This window comes from Oncorhynchus masou, chromosome 18, assembly GCF_036934945.1.
Source record: "Oncorhynchus masou masou isolate Uvic2021 chromosome 18, UVic_Omas_1.1, whole genome shotgun sequence".
Classification (NCBI taxonomy): Eukaryota; Metazoa; Chordata; class Actinopteri; order Salmoniformes; family Salmonidae; genus Oncorhynchus; species Oncorhynchus masou.
Genome location: NC_088229.1, coordinates 11040232 through 11058887, shown reverse-complemented (window position 1 = coordinate 11058887; position 18656 = coordinate 11040232). Strand labels below are relative to the sequence as shown.

The following is an 18656-nucleotide window of genomic DNA, read 5'->3' as shown; positions in this document are numbered from 1 at the left end:
AAATACCAAAGCACACAAGGTAAATACACAATAATGGAGCTACATACAGGAAGTACCAGTACTAGATCACATAAAATTAAATACACAATAATGTTCTGAAAATCATGACAATGCTCCTGTCAAACAGTATATGTTATTGAGTTCTAAATTGGTTTTTGTTTCAATGTTGACTCTTGTACTTTTCCAGAGAGGACTTTTCCAGAGACACAAAGCTCTACAGAGGTATGTTAAAACTTCATAGGGATAGGGGGAAGTAATCTGAAGTTTGAATGAACGAGGTGCCCAAAGTAAACTGCCTGTTACTCAGGCCCAGAAGCTAGGATATGCATATAATTGGTTGATTTGGATAGAAAACACTCTAAAGTTTCTGAAACAGTTACAATAATGTCTGTGAGTATAACAGAACTGATAAGGCAGGCTAAACCCCGAGGACAAACCATCCAGAAAAAAAGGGAAAACCTCAGTCTTAAGAAAGCGTTTCTGGCTTCTTTTTGGAAAAATTAGCTAGAATTGGTAGTTTTTGGAGTGTCTCCCATTTTGTCTGTAGTGTTTGTTTACGCGTGCCGGTGAATGCGCGTTCTTCCTTGTTTATCTCCGGCAATGACAATAACTATTCTCAGGCTTAAATTGTGTTGTTTATTAACATATTAGGGTACCTGAGGTTTGATTAGAAACTTTGTTTGACTTGTTTGAAGAAGTGTATTGGTAACGTTTGGGATTAATTTTGTATGCATTTTGAAGGAGGGAAACCGGTGGATTATTGAATGAAGGGCGCCAGCTAAACTGAGTTTTTGGGGATATAAAGAAGGACTTTATCGAACAAAACGTCCATTTGTGATGTAGCTGGGACCTTTTGGAGTGCCAACAGAAGAAGATCTTCAAAGATAAGTGATTTATTTTATTGCTATTTCTGACTTTTGTGGCCCATCTGCCTGGTTGGAAAATGTTTTTAATGCTTTTGTGTGCTGGGCGCTGTCCTCAGATAATCGCCGCAAAGCCTTTTTTAAATCTGACACAGCGGCTGGATTAACAAGAAGTTAAGCTTTTAACTGATGTATGACACTTGTATTTTCAAGAATGTTGAATATTACTATTTCTGTAATTTGAATTCCGCGCTCTGCAATTTCACCGGATGTTGTCAAATCTATTCCGTTAACGGGATTCGATCCGTAGGTGGTTGTTAATGAATAACCCCCAATACCCACTTCATACAGCAGTATTTTATATCATACTCAATGTGGTAAGGAGATGGCTGACAGGAATTTATATTACCTCAAGGGTTGCACTTTTTAAAGTTTTATTGAGTTGAGGTTTCCTTTTACTAGGTATCAGACACTGAGGGAACGTCAATGCTGTTTGTGGGAACAAGAACAGGTAAGGTAGCCTGTAACATCAGAATGGTACAGTATGCTTGAGCTCATGAATTTCAGCCAGATTTGAACTAAAACGTGTCTTCTTATGAATATTATACAGATTCAAGCCTCCAGGACATTCATCAGAACAATCCAGTCTAATGTGTGGTTCATTGGCTTGAAAAAAAGACTAGGCAGTAGGACCTTTTTTCTTTCTACTACATGGTAAATATGATCTAGACTCCATTTTGAAATAAAAGTTGGAGGCTGGCACATTTGTTTTGTGGTGTAAAGATTAAAAAGGCCATGACCTTGATAGACAGCCTGTCTTCCAATATTGGGGATGAAGATGGACACTTTAGTAGGAGCCAGGTCTGTTCTGTTCTGGGAAATGTCAGGTGTATCCATGATTTCAAATGGTAAGTCCAAGTCCAACTAGTGACCAATACTTTTGTTTTGGTCAATAACACCAAAACATAACTATGTTTGTACTTATTTGTAACCAGATCGTGACTCTTGTGAAGTCTTTGACCACACGGTGTCCTTATTGGTGAGTAAAAAATCATGCTGCCATTTTAACGGAAGGGCATTTACATTTATGGTCCAGCATGACACCGCCCACCGCCGTTGTACTTCAAATCACTGTGTGATTCAAGGCATTTTGGTTGCTTGGCAATGGGAGACAGCACTTTTAGGTTTTAATATGTGGGTTCACATAACACAGAAAAAATGTAATTGCCATATACGATAAGACTCCATTGAACCAAAAATAATCAGTTCTAATTTAACGTTTGTTAAATATTGTACGGAAAATATTGAAATATTGTATGGTATTAAACTTTTCCAATTTTATTTGTGAGACTCGCAAGGTCTACATGAGGATTGACAACAACAGGGATGTTCTTAGTTCAAAACTAAGAATCCAGGGTAGTGGACCTTCTTCCACTGAGATGTTGAGGATTGGAGACCATGGCTCAGTTTCAAAGCTTGATATGGATAGTAGTTTTTTCTAATATGGTGTCGCAGTGCAGACGTGGTTTGTCATCCTCTCGTTTACTTTTTGTATTTTTTGTCTCTTTTTCCATTTTTAAATTACATATACCTTCCGGAAACCGGCCTCTGACACAGATCCGCTATTGTTTTTAGACCTTATAGCCAAAACTTTCATCAAGGGCTAGCCAGCCAATTAGCTACTTGCTATTTAGTCATTGTTAGCCCCTGCTAGCGGCCTTTACCCTCTGCTCAGGCATCAGCCGTTTTTTAGCCTGGATAATACCTGCCAGCCTCGGACTATTTTTCTCCACTACAATGCCGGATTTCTGCCGTAAACCCTGGACCATTACCCTTGATCATCACAGCTAGCTAGCTCCCGCTGAGTGACCTTGCAAACGAAATGACCACAACTACAATACCTCTTTCGCCATCTGGCCCGGTCCCTTCGTCAACACGGGGCCCCGCCGTACCACCACGACTGGTCCGCAGACGTAATCCCATCCTCTGTGCCTTCAACCGGCCTTTGCTGGACGGCGGAGCAGACGCTTCTACTTACCCCGGCCTGCTAACTTTAAAAGCTGTGTCTCCCGCTTGCTAGCATAGCAACGACCACCCTGCGGCTTCCCTGTTCCATCTATTGCTGTACACTGGACCCTATGATCACTTAGCTACATACAGTGCCTTGCGAAAGTATTCGGCCCCCTTGAACTTTGCGACCTTTTGCCACATTTCAGGCTTCAAACATAAAGATATAAAACTGTATATTTTTGTGAAGAATCAACAACAAGTGGGACACAATCATGAAGTGGAACGACATTTATTGGATATTTCAAACTTTTTTAACAAATCAAAAACTGAAAAATTGGGCGTGCAAAATTATTCAGCCCCCTTAAGTTAATACTTTGAAGCGCCACCTTTTGCTGCGATTACAGCTGTAAGTCGCTTGGGGTATGTCTCTATCAGTTTTGCATATCAAGAGACTGAAATTTTTTCCCATTCCTCCTTGCAAAACAGCTCGAGCTCAGTGAGGTTGTATGGAGAGCATTTGTGAACAGCAGTTTTCAGTTCTTTCCACAGATTCTCAATTGGATTCAGGTCTGGACTTTGACTTGGCCATTCTAACACCTGGATATGTTTATTTTTGAACCATTCCATTGTAGATTTTGCTTTATGTTTTGGATCATTGTCTTGTTGGAAGACAAATCTCCGTCCCAATCTCAGGTCTTTTGCAGACTCCATCAGGTTTTCTTCCAGAATGGTCCTGTATTTGGCTCCATCCATCTTCCCATCAATTTTAACCATCTTCCCTGTCCCTCCTGAAGAAAAGCAGGCCCAAACCATGATGCTGCCACCACCATGTTTGACAGTGGGTATGGTGTGTTCAGGGTGATGCGCTGTGTTGCTTTTACGCCAAACATAACATTTTGCATTGTTGCCAAAAAGTTCAATTTTGGTTTCATCTGACCAGAGCACCTTCTTCCACATGTTTGGTGTGTCTCCCAGGTGGCTTGTGGCAAACTTTAAACGACACTTTTTATGGATATCTTTAAGAAATGGCTTTCTTCTTGCCACTCTTCCATAAAGGCCAGATTTGTGCAATATACGACTGATTGTTGTCCTATGGACAGAGTCTCCCACCTCAGCTGTAGATCTCTGCAGTTCATCCAGAGTGATCATGGGCCTCTTGGCTGCATCTCTGATCAGTCTTCTCCTTGTACGAGCTGAACGTTTAGAGGGACGGCCAGGTCTTGGTAGATTTGCAGTGGTCTGATACTCCTTCCATTTCAATATTATCGCTTGCACAGTGCTCCATGGGATGTTTAAAGCTTGGGAAATCTTTTTGTATCCAAATCCGGCTTTAAACTTCTTCACAACAGTATCTCGGACCTGCCTGGTGTGTTCCTTGTTCTTCATGATGCTCTCTGCGCTTTTAACGGACCTCTGAGACTATCACAGTGCAGGTGCATTTATACGGAGACTTGGTTACACACAGGTGGATTGTATTTATCATCACTAGTCATTTAGGTCAACATTGGATCATTCAGAGATCCTCACTGAACTTCTGGAGAGAGTTTGCTGCACTGAAAGTAAAGGGGCTGAATAATTTTGCACGCCCAATTTTCCAGTTTTTGATTTGTTAACAAAGTTTGAAATATCCAATAAATGTTGTTCCACTTCATGATTGTGTCCCACTTGTTGTTGATTCTTCACAAAAAAATACAGTTTTATATCTTTATGTTTGAAGCCTGAAATGTGGCAAAAGGTCGCAAAGTTCAAGGGGGCCGAATACTTTCGCAAGGCACTGTAGCTGATGCCTGCTGGACTGTTCACTTATCACGGTACTCCAATTTGTTTACCTTCATTTTAGAGGTAGACTGATTCTAATTTTTCAACGCCGATACTGATTATTGGAGGACCAAAAAAGCCGATACCAATTAATCGTCTGATTTATTTATTTATTTATTTGTAATAATGACAATTACAATACTGAATTAACACTTATTTTAACTTGATATAATACATCAATAAAATCAATTTAGCCTCAAGTAAATCATGAAACATGTTCAATTTGGTTTAAATAATGCAAAAACAAAGTGTTGGAGAAGAAAGTAAAAGTGCAATATGTGCTATGTAAGAAAGCTAAAGTTTCAGTTCCTTGCTCAGAACATGAGAACATATGAAAGCTGGTGGTTCCTTTTAACATGAGTCTTCAATATTCCCAGGTAAGAAGTTTTAGGTTGTAGTTATTATAGGAATTATAGGACTATTTCCCTCTATACCATTTGTATTTCATTAACCTTTGACTATTGGATGTTCTTATAGGCACTTTAGTATTGCCAGTGTAACAGTATAGCTTCCATCCCTCTCCTCGCTCCTCCTGGGCTCGAACCAGCAACACAACGACAACAGCCACCCTCGTAGCAGCGTTACCCATGCAGAGCAAGGGGAACAACCACAGGCTCAGAGTGAGTGATGTTTGAAACGCTATTAGCGCGCGCTAACTAGCTAGCCATTTCACTTCGGTTACACCAGCCTCATCTCGGGAGTTGATAGGCTTGAAGTCATAAACAGCGCAATGCTTGACGCACAACAAAGAGCTGCTGGAAAAACGCACGAAAGTGCTGTTTGAATTAATGTTTACGTGCCTGCTTCTGCCTACCACCGCTCAGTCAGATACTTAGATACTTGTATGCTCAGTCAGATTATATGAAATGCAGGACACGCTAGATAATATCTAGTAATATCATCAACCATGTGTAGTTAACTAGTGATTATGATTGATTATTTTTTATAAGATAAGTTTAATGCTAGCTAGCAACTTACCTTGGCTTACTGCATTCGCGTAACAGGCTGTCAGTCTCCTTGTGGAATGCCACGAGAGAGAGGCAGGTTGTTATTGCGTTGCACTAGTTAACTGTAATGTTGCAAGATTGAATCCTCCGAGCTGACAAGGTTAAAATCTGTCGTTCTGCCCCTGAACGAGGCAGTTAACCCACCGTTCCTAGGCCATCATTGAAAATAAGAATGTGTTCTTAACTGACTTGCCTAGTTAAATAAAGGTATATATAAAAAAATATTTTAAAAATTAAATCGGCCAAAAAATACAGATTTCTGATTTTTATGAAAACTACTTAATTTGTCTGCCCTAGCCCCAAACTCAGGCCCTGTGTGTAGTTAACCGACCCTCTCTGCCCATTCATCGCCATTTTACCTGTTGTTGTCTTACCCGTTGTTGTCTTAGCTAGCTCTCCCAATCAACACCTGATTGCTTTATACCTGCTTTGTGTCTCTCTCAAATGTCAATATGCCATGTATACTGTTGTTTAGGAGAGTTATTATTGTTTTAGTTTACTGCGGAGCCCCTAGTCCCACTGTACATGCCTTAGATACCTCCTTTTTCCCACCTCCCACACATGCGGTGACCTCACCCAGTATAACCAGCACCTCTCTTATCATCACTCAGTGCCTGGGCTTACCTCCACTGTACCCCCACCACACCATACCCCTGTCTGCAAATCTGCTCCTTTTATTCTCTGTCTCCAACGCACTAAACGACCAGTTTTGCTTCCCTTTAGCCATACCCTCATCCTACTCCTCCTCTGTTCCTCGGGTGATGTGGAGGCTAACCCAGGCCATGTGTGTCCCCAGGCATTTTCATTTGTTGACTTATGTAATCAAAAAAGCCTTGGTTTCATGCATGTTAACATCAGAAGCCTCCTCCCTTAGTTTGTTTTACTCATTGCTTTAGCACACTCCGCCAACCCTGATGTCCTTGCCGTGTCTGAATCCTGGCTCAGGAAGGCCACCAAAAATTCTGAGATTTCCATACCCATATATCCATATCTCACACAAATTATTAAGGAAACCACCAGGTACAACCCTAAATCTGTAAACATGGGCACCCTCATAGATATTATCCTGACCAAATACACCTCTGCTGTTTTCAATCAGGATCTCAGCGATCATGCCTCATTGCCTGCATCTGCTATGGGTCTGCGGTCAAACGACCACCCCTCATCACTGTCAAACGCTCCCTAAAAAACTTCTGCGAGCAGGCCTTTCTAATCGACCTGGCCCGGGTATCCTGGAAGGATATTGACCTCATCCCGTCAGTCGAGGATGCCTGGTCATTCTTCAAAAATGATTTCCTCACCATCTTAAATAAGCACGCCCCTTTCGAACTGTTTGGGCATAGACCTGGAAAGTATGACAAGCTACTGTATCTCTGCAGTAGATTGCAGGTCACTCCAAAGCTGACTGCCCTTGACCAGAACAAAAACATCCTTTGGCGGACTGCAATAGGATCAAATAGTCCCCGTGATATGCAACTGTTCAGGGAAGTCAGGAACCAATACACACAGTCAGTTAGGAAAGCAAAGGCTAGCTTTTTCAAACAGAAATTTGCATCCCGTAGCTCTAACTCCAAAAAGTTTTTGGACACTGTAAAGTCCATGGAGAACAAGAGCACCTCCTCCCAGCTGCCCACTGCACTGAGGATAGGTAACACGGTCACCACCGATAAATCCATGATAATTAAACATTTCAATAAAAATTCCTCTATGGCTAGCCATGCTTTCCTCCTGGTAACCCCAACCCCGGCCAACAGCTCCGCACCGCCCGCAGCTACTTGCCCGAGCCTTCCCAGCTTCTCCTTCACCCAAATCCAGATAGCAGAGGTTCTGAAAGAGCTGCAAAACCTGGACCCATACAAATCAGCTGGGCTAGACAATCTGGACCCTCTCTTTCTAAACCTATCCGCCACCATTGTTGCAACCCCTATTACCAGTCTGTTCAACCTCTCTTTCGTATCGTCCAAGATCCCTAAAGATTGGAAAGCTGCCGCGGTCATCCCCCTCTTAAACGGGGGTGACACTCCAGACCCAAACTGTTATAGAGCTATATCCACCCTGCCTTTCTAAATTCTTCGAAAGCCAAGTCAATAAACAGATCACTGACCATTTCAAATCCCACCGTACCTTCTCCGCTGTGCTATCCGGTTTCTGAGCTGGTCATGGGTGCACCTCAGCCACGCTCAAGGTACTAAACGATATCATAACCGCCATCGATAAAAGACAGTACTGTGCAGCCGTCTTCATAGACCTGGCCAAGGCTTTCGACTCTGTCATTCACAGACTCAAATGACTGCCTCGCCTGGTTCACCAACTACTTCGCAGACAGAGTTCAGTGTGTCAAATCGGAGGGCCTGTTATCCGGACCTCTGGCAGTCTCTATGGGGGTACCACTGGGTTAAATTCTCGGGCCGACTCTCTTCTCTGTATATATCAACGATGTCGCTCTTGCTGCGGGTAATTGCCTGATCCACCTCTACGCAGACGACACCATTCTGTATACATCTGGCCCTTCTTTGGACACTGTGTTAACAAACCTCCAAACAAGCTTCAATGCCATACAACACTCCTTCCGTGGCCTCCAACTGCTCTTAAACACTAGTAAAACCAAATGCATGCTTTTCAACCTGTCGCTGCCCACACCCACCCACCCGACGAGCATCACTACTCTCGACGGTTATGACGTAGAATATGTGGACAACTAAACATAGCTAGGTGTCCGGCTAGACTGTAAACTCTCCTTCCAGACTCATTAAACATCTCCAATCCAAAATAAATCTAGAATCAGATTTCTATTTCGCAAACAAAGCCTCCTTCACTCATGCTGCCAAACATACCCTCGTAAAACTGACTATCCTACCGATCCTCGACTTTGGCAATGTCATCTACAAAATAACTTTCAATACTCTACTCAGCAAACTGGATGCAGTCTATCACAGTGCCATCCGTTTTGTTACCAAAGCCCCTTATACCACCCACCACTGCGACCTGTATGCTGTAGTCGGCTGGCCCTCGCTACATACAGTGGGGCAAAAATGTATTTAGTCAGCCACCAATTGTGCAAGTTCTCCCACTTAAAAAGTTGGAAGAGGCCTATAATTGTCATCATAGGTACACTTCAACTATGACAGACAAAATGAGAAAAAAAATCCAAAAAATCACATTGTAGGATTATTTATGAATTTATTTGCAAATTATGGTATAGCTGATGCTATGTATTGTCTGAAGCCACTGGCCGCCATATTGGTGGTACTCCTCAGAAGAAGCAGTCTTCCATAGGAATTAATGGAATTTTACATTCAAATGTTTCAAGAACGAAATTACTTGTATTTTAGTATTTCTTTGTTGAAGTGGGGTCAGTAATATTAGTACTAAAAAAATATATACTTAAAGAAATAGGTTATAATTATTTTTTTTAGTTCACACAATATATTTTATAAGTATGCAATAAGGTGTCTGTAATAGAATATAGGCTACTTGTCAAAAATGTCTATAGCTTCCAAACTCTTTACCAAAATGGCTCAATTCAGCACACCGTCAGTCATCCTGGGTTTATACACATCATTGGTGTGTATACCGTTTTTCAACAGTGGTAATGTGTTCTTTTTCTCTATTTACAGATGAACCTAGCTATCATTTTGACACTTCTAACCATTCAGTGCTCTATTGCCTGTGGTAGAGCAGAGTACAGAACAGGTGATGAATGCTGTCCTATGTGTTCACCAGGTAAGGACCAGCTCTGTATACTATATGGATTATGATGAAGAAAATACATTCCAATACCAATCAATCCATGACACTGACCTTTATCCCACAGGAAACCGGGTACATAAACACTGTACAGAATTTACAAGTACTTCCTGTGTCCCCTGTACCGACTCCACAATTTCTGTCCACTGCATGGTAAATGTGATCTAGACTACATTTATAAATGTTGGAGGCTGGCACATTTGTTTTGTGGTGTCCAGATGAAAAAATAGGACCATGACCTTGATAAATGGCCTGAAACCCTAAAATGTAACAAACAGATGATCCCACAACATCTCCATGGCCATTTTTTGAAAGGGGAGACCTGATGTTTGTGACCCTGACTCGCTTGTTTTGCGAGCTATCGCCACATGATCGTCTCTCAAAATTATTATTATTTTTTTTCTAATTTTACTAGGCAAGAACAAATTCTTATTTTCAATTACAGCCTAGGAACAGTGGGTTAACTGCCTGTTCAGGGGCAGAACGACAGATTTGTACCTTGTCAGCTCAGGGGTTTGAACTTGCAACCTTTCGGTTACTAGTCCAACGCTCTAACCACTAGGCCACCCTGCCACCCCTGTATACTATACTACTAAAAATCTGCTTTTTGGTATTAATTTAAGGTTAAGTATATGGTTAACATTGTGGTTAAGGTTAGGTTTTTCAAAGATAAATTGTAGAAATATGCTAGGTTTAGCAATAATTCAGCCTGGTCTCATACACTCGATGTAACATAGTAAACGTAAATCCAGGACACTCAGTCAGTATATGCTATGTTGCATATGGTTACATAAGATAGATTAAGACCAAAGGTTGCGAGTTCAAATCTCATCACGAACAACTTTAGTATGCTCAAGTACTTTTTTAGCTATTTTCCAACTACTTAACTTAGTTAGCTAACCCTTCCCTATTGGCGATTCTAGCTACCCCCAAATGGGATCAGCAAGCTACTGTACTACAGTATTAGCTACTAACTTCGCAATCATGTGCGTGCGTGCATATTGCCAAATATGTTGAATGCAAAGATTATGCTTTCATCGGTGTTGAATCCTTACTTGCCTAGCAGCATCAAGTTAAACCCTAAAAATGGTCGGCATGTATAGCTACCACAATATTGTTTACATTATCTAAACTAGACTAAAATAAGGTTGGGGTGGAGACTTGGAAGTCGTGCGCACATTCAGAAGTTTCGAGCTGATAATGACAGAGCCATACAATTACTACCAAAATCTCAAATGTTGATTAAATTGCATTTTTATGACAGCCTTGTATTCAGAGTTACTCAGAAATTAGTCTAGCGTACTCACCTGACGTTTCGGACCCGAAATAGATAACGGAGCTTCCAACGACACAAGTGACCGAGGTAAAGTCAGTTTCAGGTTGGATATTCGACTAATATTCGCCTGTAGTTTTCCTTATGTCCACCAACAGCAGTTAGGGACCGTCAACATAGTGACAGATCTAATTTGTCATATTTCAATTACTCCTAAAATGTTAAAAACTGGATCTAGCTCACCCAATGGTATAGACACACATTGCACACACCTTTCTTTTTTTTTGTCGATTTACATCACTATATTTAAAATTATTGATTTAAATGTTAGAATTTCAATAGCTCTTTGGTCATGTGACCTACTGACTTCAAACAAGGTTCAGAATGTACACTCAGTGGCCCTACACATCACACACTCTTTAGTTTGTCAATTTATCTCACACATTTTTACATGAATTTTCAATGTTTCTAATTTCAATAGTTCCTTGATCATGAACCTCAAACTAGGTTCAGAATGTCCTCTGACTACCCTTCTATATGGCACACCCTTTAGTTTGTCAATTTTCATCTCACGCAATTTTGCATTAATTTAATGTTTTTCAATGTTTCTAATTTCAGTAGCTCCTTGGTCATGTGACCTACTGACACAAGGTTCAGAATGTACACTCAGTTGGCCTAGACATTACAAACCCTTTAGTTTGTCCATTTTCATCTCACACGATTTTGCATTTAATTTGCCTTCTCTGCTCCCCTGAAGGACAGTCACTCACTCACCTATTCACTTGGGTTTTCTCCCTGGGGCCTTCCTGACCTCCAGGCAGACCCCCATTGACCTGGTGACCTCTGACTCCTGGCCTCTAGGCCTATTCTCCCTGCCCGCCTGCCTGCCCTCTCCCTGGGACTGAGAGTGTATAGCTTGGAACTACAGACCTCCAGGCCTCCACACCTACTCCCTGGAACTACAGACCTCCAGGCCTCCACACCTACTCTCCCTACCCAGTCAACACCCCTCTCCCTTAGAGTATAGCTTACTCCCTGGAATTACTAAGACGTCTATAGTCCCGCTGTCAGGAACCAAGTGCTTGGACTCAGAGTGGCTCCTGCCTTGATGGAGGCCTCCATGTGCACCTGGTAACCTGAAACAGGCTCTGTGCACCTGGTGACCCGCCTGCTTTTATCCGCTCAGAGACTAAGTCCCCAACCCAACTTCCACAGCCTCAGTGCTGCCCCCAGCCACTGAGTAACGCCCGGTGGTATCATCAGAGGCTTTTCGGTTTTAAAAACTGCACTTCAGTTGCCGCTACTAACTTTCTGCAGACTTTAACTGCTTTTTGAAACCCAATCGACATCAAGTGCCAGCGCAATACTTATAGGCTTGAGAACCAAATACCCCTTGCAGTATCGAGCGGCACCATCAACTGGGTGTGGGAAGAAGCAACAGAAAATAATAATACCCTTTCAATCATTTGCTTTCCCAGTCAGCCCTCTGGGACAGAAGCATAGGAACCACTTTACCAGCGCTTCATCGATATTCCTCACTTTGACATGAGGGGTCGCAGTCACCCCACAGGTGATTTGAGAGTGACCGCGACAGGTGGGTACGCTCTTTTGACTTTCATCAAGTTGACATTCAGTGATCCGTGCCCAGTGGGAACCTAGGCTTCTTCTGTCCGTTTTATGGTTCCGCAGCAAATCAATGGACGTGGATGGTACTATCCACATAAGATGTAAGACCCCCTCCCCAGACAGCAGGGGTGGCAAGGTAGCCTAGTGGTTAGAGCGTTGGACTAGTAACCAGAAGGTTGCAAGTTCAAACCCCTGAGCTGACAAGTACAAATCTGTTGTTCTGTCCCTGAACAGGCAAGTTAACCCACTTAACCTAGGCCGTCATTGAAAATAAGAATTTATTCTTAACTGACTTGCCTAGTTAAATAAGGGTAAAATAAATTTTTTTTTAAAAGACAAGCTGGAGATGCCTCTCCCCACTTCGTAGGGCTTGAGCCAGATCCATGCAATGCCCTATCACTGTGGGGCCAGTGGGTTTAGTCTCCGCCTCAAGTCTAGTGAGCGTAGAGGAGACCTCCCCACCTACAATGTGTGGGGCAGGTGAGCTCCGTATCTGGTGAGATCCACGAGAAGGGCCTGGCGCACTTCCAGAGTTGCCGCCACCAATCACCGGTTTCCAACCCCCACCGGTCCGCCTTCGGCCCACCAACGGACACCACCCCGACGAACCCCCGCATGCAGCCACTTGTGAGACCACACACGAGACACTGCGAGATGGGCCGCACAACAAACTTACAATCGTGGTGAGAGGAGGGCGATGGAGCGACTGCTCCCCTAGACACGGCTCGAGCCCAGCCCCGCTTCGCACCCCAGCCCAACTGACCCAGCCCTTAGAGCCAATCCTTGTCCCGAAGTTACAGATCTGTTTTACCAACTTCCCTTACCTACATTGTTATAACATGCCAGAGTTTGTTCACCTTGGAGACCTGCTGCGGATATGGGTACAGCCCGGCGTGAGATTTATAACCTCTCCCCCGGATTTTCAAGGGCCAGGGAGAGCTCACCAGACGCTGCCAAAACCACAACGCTTTCCAGGGCTTGGGCCCCTCTCGATGCGAACCCATTCCAGGGCGCTCTGCCCTCCACTTAGAAAAGAGAACTCTGCCTGTTCTGACTACCAGCCTGCCTATCCCCTTGTACTGTTTTGGACTCGGATCTGGTTTCTGACCCCTGCATGGCCTGCCTCGAGACTGCCTATCGCCTGGTACTGTTTGGACTCTGACCTGGTTTATAAATTCTCGCCTGTCCTCGACCTGCCTTTGCCTCCTCCCTTTGTAAAAATAAATATAGGAGCTCAGCCATCTGCCTCCTGTGGCTGCATTTGGGTCTCGCCTTGTGCCTTTATACTGTGGACATTCTGAAAGTAGTTTGAGATCAGTAGGTCACACGACCAAGCAGCCATTGAAATTCACAAAGTTAGAAAAAATTATGTAAAATCGTGTGAGATGAAAATGGACGAACTAAAGGGTGTGCAATATAGTAGGGTATTCAGTGGACATTTCTGAACCTTGTTTGAGGTCAGTAAGTCACATGACCAAGGAGCTATTGAAATTGTAATGTAAAAAAAGTGAGTACTTTGTTTATGCTCCCAAACTAATTCAACTCGGAATACAAAATGCTGCTCACATTTCCATATTTTTATTAGCTTTGGAAAGCGAGTTAATGTCCAAATTGTGAAAATAAGACTTTCCAACATCATGACACTTATTTTGAGTCTGTGGCTCAAGTGGTTTGAAAGATATTGAGGTTGGAAAGTGTGAATATCTGTCAAATATCCAACTTGAAACTGTCTTTACCTCGGTCACAAGTGTAGGTCGCTCTTTTCAGGTCAAACTTGGCAAGTGTAGATGCAGATTTGAATTTTAGTGTAAATACTCTCTTGACTCGATGTCTAGATCGATGTTGTCCAGTAGATTTTCACTTATTAGTTGGGTAAAGTTAGTTATAAATGCCATTTTAATTATACCTTCCTGTCGGTTTGTGCTATTGTCAAGGGCGTGGCATGACTATGAATACGTTTAGGAACAGTGACTGTCCAAACACTAAGATACAAATGACTAATTCGGATGTGTGTTTAGAGTCAGAAAGCTGTCATTTTCCGACATGGCTACTCTATTTATCATAGTAATGACAGGCGTGTGCGCCATAGAAATAAGAACGGATAGAAAGGGCGTTTCCATTCAAGTCAATGATGGAATAATGGGTAGAATGGCAGCCATTTTGCAAAGAAATAAATGCCATTGCATGAGTCACATCAGTTAGCATTATTTTAATTAACGATCTACATTACCATGGCAATCCAGCATCATTTGATAAAACATTCCACAATGTTATGAAACTTATTGCATCACAATACCACGCAGGCATCGCAAGTGTACCCATGAGTTTACCAGTCAATTGCCAGGGTTCGAGCTTCCAAGCCTGTTCTATTCATTCTTATTTCTATGGTGTGCGTAGTGGTTTAGGCTGAAATGGAGCGCTGACCCAGGTGCCATCAAATCCCTGACACGTTCCGTCGGGCGAATTCCATGCAAAAAGCACCAACACAGCAACTCCCTCATTTCTCTCTCCTCCAATTTCCCCATTAACTCCTTCACAGTCTCTGCTTCGCTCACCTCCAACACCGGTTCTGGTCTCCTCCTTGGCTCCTCACGATAAACAGGGAGAGTGGGCTCAGGTCTGACTCCTGACTCTGCCACACTCTCCCTGAGCCCCCCCCCCCCAATACATTTTTGGGGCTGACTCTCGGGCTTCCATCTGCGTCGCCGCGCTGCCTCCTCATACCAGCGACTCTCAGCTCTCGCCGCCTCCAGTTCTTCTTTGGGGCGGCGATATTCTCCAGGCTGATCCCAGGGTCCTTCTCCGAACAATTTCTCCTCCCAAGTCCAGAAGTCCTGTGATCGCTGATGCTGCCTTTGTTGCTTCTCCTGTGGCTCCTGTCCATTGACACGTTGCTTGGTCCGTTTGTGGTGGGTGATTCTGTAACGGGTTTCTTCTACCTCCTTCTCTGATGAAGAGGTGGAATAAGGATCGGACCAAAATGCAGCGTGATTCGTTCGATACATCTTTAATGATGAAAAAAACCACAAACAATACAAAACAACAAATGTCGAAAACCGAAACAGCCCTGACTGGTGTAACAAACACAGAGACAGGAACAGCCCTGACTGGTGTAACAAACACAGAGACAGGAACAATCACCCACAAACACACAGTGAAACCCAGGCTACCTAAATATGGTTCCCAATCAGAGACAACGATAATCACCTGACTCTGATTGAGAACCGCCTCAGGTAGCCATAGACTAATCTATACACCCCACACAACCCCAAGACGAAACACACTACAAATAAACCCATGTCACACCCTGGCCTGACTCAATAAATGAAGATAACATAATAAATATAGACCAGGGCGTGACACATCTCCTGAATGTTTTGTCATTCAGGTCCAAAAAGTAACTTTATAACCACTTCTTCTATAAGCAGATATGTATGGAAAGTTTTAATTTAATCAAATGGAATGCTGTCAAAAAGTGATTGAATTCAAATGGATTTACCATTAACCCATATAAAACTTACCATTACAATATGATGTACTTGACCTGTCTAGTTAAATAAGTGTTTGTGTTGCTTACTCTGTAGTTGTGCAGCAATGGGACGCATGAAGACTGATGATGGAAATTCTAGACAAGATGTTATTTGTAACAAAGTGCCACCAAGGATCCATACCACTCTAATAGTTCCAATATTATTATTAGGCCTAACAGTTGTTGCACTGTTTGGTTTCTACCTGGCAAGAGGTTAGTCCTTTGTTTATTTAACTTTATTTCTCTATTTAATGAGTCACTTCTTTAAAAGCATGTAATTGTCATGTAACTTGCTATTGTACTACATAAACATGCAACTCATGGTGAGTTGTCTTTTACCCCAACTAATCTGATTATTCTTGTTGTGTTTTCAGCTAAACGTAAGAAAGGTCAGTCGATATTTATTTATGTTAATGCCTTCCTCACCATGTTAACTAGTTTGTTTTGCCTCTATTAATCTGACTATTTCTACTGAACTTTCAGAGCTGCATGAATTCTATGAGGTAAGTCATTCTTTTTAAACTTTTCTATTTGTTTAAAATATTTTGAAATCCAAATCCTAGTAATTTGAAGTTTTAATACAAACAAACCCTCTTATAACATTGTTATGAAATCAAATCCATTGTCAGTGTTCGTTTTTCCTGAAAAATGATTTGTAGTGAGTGAAAAATTCTGTTAATTTTATGGATAAAGAATCCAATGTTGTCATTTAGTCCGTTTTAGTTGCTATAGCAATCCTAACTTGTGTAATACCTCATAGGTTCCTGTGCAAGAAACGGGACATCAACAAGTCACCAGTAACTCCCTGTATGTCATCCATTTGGATTCAATATTTCAGACTATCATAGTAATAACTGAGTAAACAGATTACTTTATACTAGGGCTGGGACGATACCAGTATTATGACAATGAAACAAAAGACAAAGCTGATTTAACTTCTTTTGGAAAACAGCCCTAATGTTGGAAACAAACACCATTATGTCATGCAGTCACATGTATTTATATTCCAAGCTTTAACAGACGTTATTTTACATACAGAAGGTTTTTAAAGTACCAAAGAGTTTGGCCATCTTCGTGTGATAATTCTTTTCCATTGGAAAAATACTGCAATACTGCTATCGTCCCGGCCCTACTTTATACTATTACTAACAAATTATTGACTTGTTTGCTTGTTGTTTTCCAGAGTGAAAACAGCAGAGAATGTGCCTGGTAATGTTGTAACTGATTGACAGTCAGTATCCACTAAACTCAGATGAAGTGCCATGAATGCATGCGGATACCCAGAAGGCTGTAAAACATGAATGGAGTACTTATGAACTGCAATGCATTTGCTCCTGCATTTTGACTATTAAGTATACTTATCTGGAGTGGACTGTTGAATACAGTGAATGCCAAGAGTGTGCAAAGCTGTCATCAAGCAAAGGGTGGCAACTTTGAAGAACCTCAAATATAAAATGTATTTTGTACTTTTTGGTTACTACATGATTCCATGTGTTATTTCAAAGTTTTCTTCACTATTATTCTACAATGTAGAGAATAGGTAGGTGTGTCCAAACTTGACTGGAGCTATATGTGTATAAAAAGTATACAGTAAAGTATTTGATCCCATATTCATAGCACACAATGACTACAACATATCTTGTTTGTTTTGGTTGTGTTTCAGATTATTTTGTGCCCAGTAGAAATTAAGGGTAAATAATATATTGTGTCATTTTGATGTCACTTTCATTGTATTTAACAATTAAATATTCCTAAACACTTTAATATAAAAGGGGAACGGAAACACTAGGATTTAGAACGCCATACAGTTCATGTTTGAAATGTTGTTGCCATCTTCATTGTCTGCACCTAACCTCACTCTCTTCCATTCACTCTCCGCGCGAAAAATCAATTACCACAGACAATTTGCTTGATTCCTGCCAGTGACGCACTGGCATCAGTTGTTACTATGGCAGTAGCTAAAATTAACCTTGTCGCCGATCAAAATACTAAATATAGAGATGTTTTTAAGTTCAATGAACATGTTTAATATAAGTGGTTTGAGTACATCTCTTTGTTTAGATTTACTTCCTAAAGGGTTTCTTTTCCCTTATAATGTGGATTCTTCCATGATAACGGATAATCCTGAATGAATTGTGAATAAATTAATATATTACTCCTCAGATACTATAGTATTACTAATGATGTATCATGTCTCTGATGTATCATGTTTAACCCGGAATCTAACATTGGTAAAAAATTGATTTAAGTTTCCCTACATTAAAGTCCCCGGCTACTAGGAGCGCCACCTCTGGGTGAGCATTTTCTTGTTTGCTTATGGTGGAATACAGCTCATTCAATGCTGTCTTAGTGCCAGCATCAGTCTGTGGTGGTATGTATACATCTACAAAAAGTACAGATGAAAACTCTCTAGGTAGATTGTGTGGTCTCCAGCTTATCATGAGATACTCTACCTCAGGCGAGCAATAGCTCGAGACTTCCTTAGATACCGTGCACCAGCTGTTATTTACAAAAATACATAGTCCACCACCCCTTGTCTTACCAGATGACGCTGTTCTATCCTGCCGGTACAGCGTGTAACCAGCCAGCTGTATGTTGATAGTGTCGTCGTTCAGCCACGACTTCGTGAAGCATAAGATACAGTTTTCAATGTCCCGTTGGTAGTTTAATCTTCCGCGTAGATCATCGATTTTATTTTCCAAAGATCGCACGTTTGCAAGCAGAATGGAAGGAAGTGGGGGTTTATTCGATCGCTTACGAATTCTCCGAAAGCAGCACGCCCT

At 41.9% G+C, this 18656-nt stretch overlaps 2 protein-coding genes across 4 annotated transcripts in view; both read left to right on the top strand.

Moving 5' to 3' along the window:
• The window catches only part of LOC135503938 (tumor necrosis factor receptor superfamily member 14-like), a 70447-nt gene that overhangs the window by 41950 nt on the left and 9841 nt on the right, over positions 1-18656 (top strand). The gene's annotated exons all lie outside the window — the stretch shown is intronic.
• On the top strand, positions 1614-18037 carry LOC135503942 (tumor necrosis factor receptor superfamily member 5-like). Of its 3 annotated transcripts, XR_010450032.1 has the most exons (9): positions 1614-1771; positions 1859-1902; positions 9316-9421; positions 9513-9598; positions 15929-16086; positions 16248-16262; positions 16357-16376; positions 16634-16680; positions 17057-18037. XR_010450032.1 is itself a non-coding variant. In XM_064922144.1 (7 exons), the coding sequence occupies exons 1-7, from the start codon at positions 1769-1771 to the stop codon at positions 17100-17102; spliced, it is 333 nt and encodes a 110-aa protein (XP_064778216.1). In that variant the 5' UTR covers positions 1729-1768; the 3' UTR covers positions 17103-18037. The 3 variants fall into 3 exon arrangements, 2 of the variants coding, with proteins under 2 accessions (XP_064778214.1, XP_064778216.1); XM_064922144.1 differs by lacking the exons at positions 9316-9421; positions 9513-9598 and having other exon boundaries at positions 1729-1771; XM_064922142.1 differs by lacking the exons at positions 9316-9421; positions 9513-9598 and having other exon boundaries at positions 1643-1902.

Excerpts from the sequence above, each read along its gene's own strand:
- LOC135503942 (XM_064922142.1), top strand. The coding sequence starts at position 1,835 with ATGTTTGTACTTATTTGTAACCAGATCGTGACTCTTGTGAAGTCTTTG. Across the intron at positions 1,903-15,928 it reads ACCACACGGTGTCCTTATTG|TTGTGCAGCAATGGGACGCA; the intron begins GTGAGTAAAAAA and ends CTTACTCTGTAG. Across the intron at positions 16,377-16,633 it reads AGCTGCATGAATTCTATGAG|GTTCCTGTGCAAGAAACGGG; the intron begins GTAAGTCATTCT and ends AATACCTCATAG.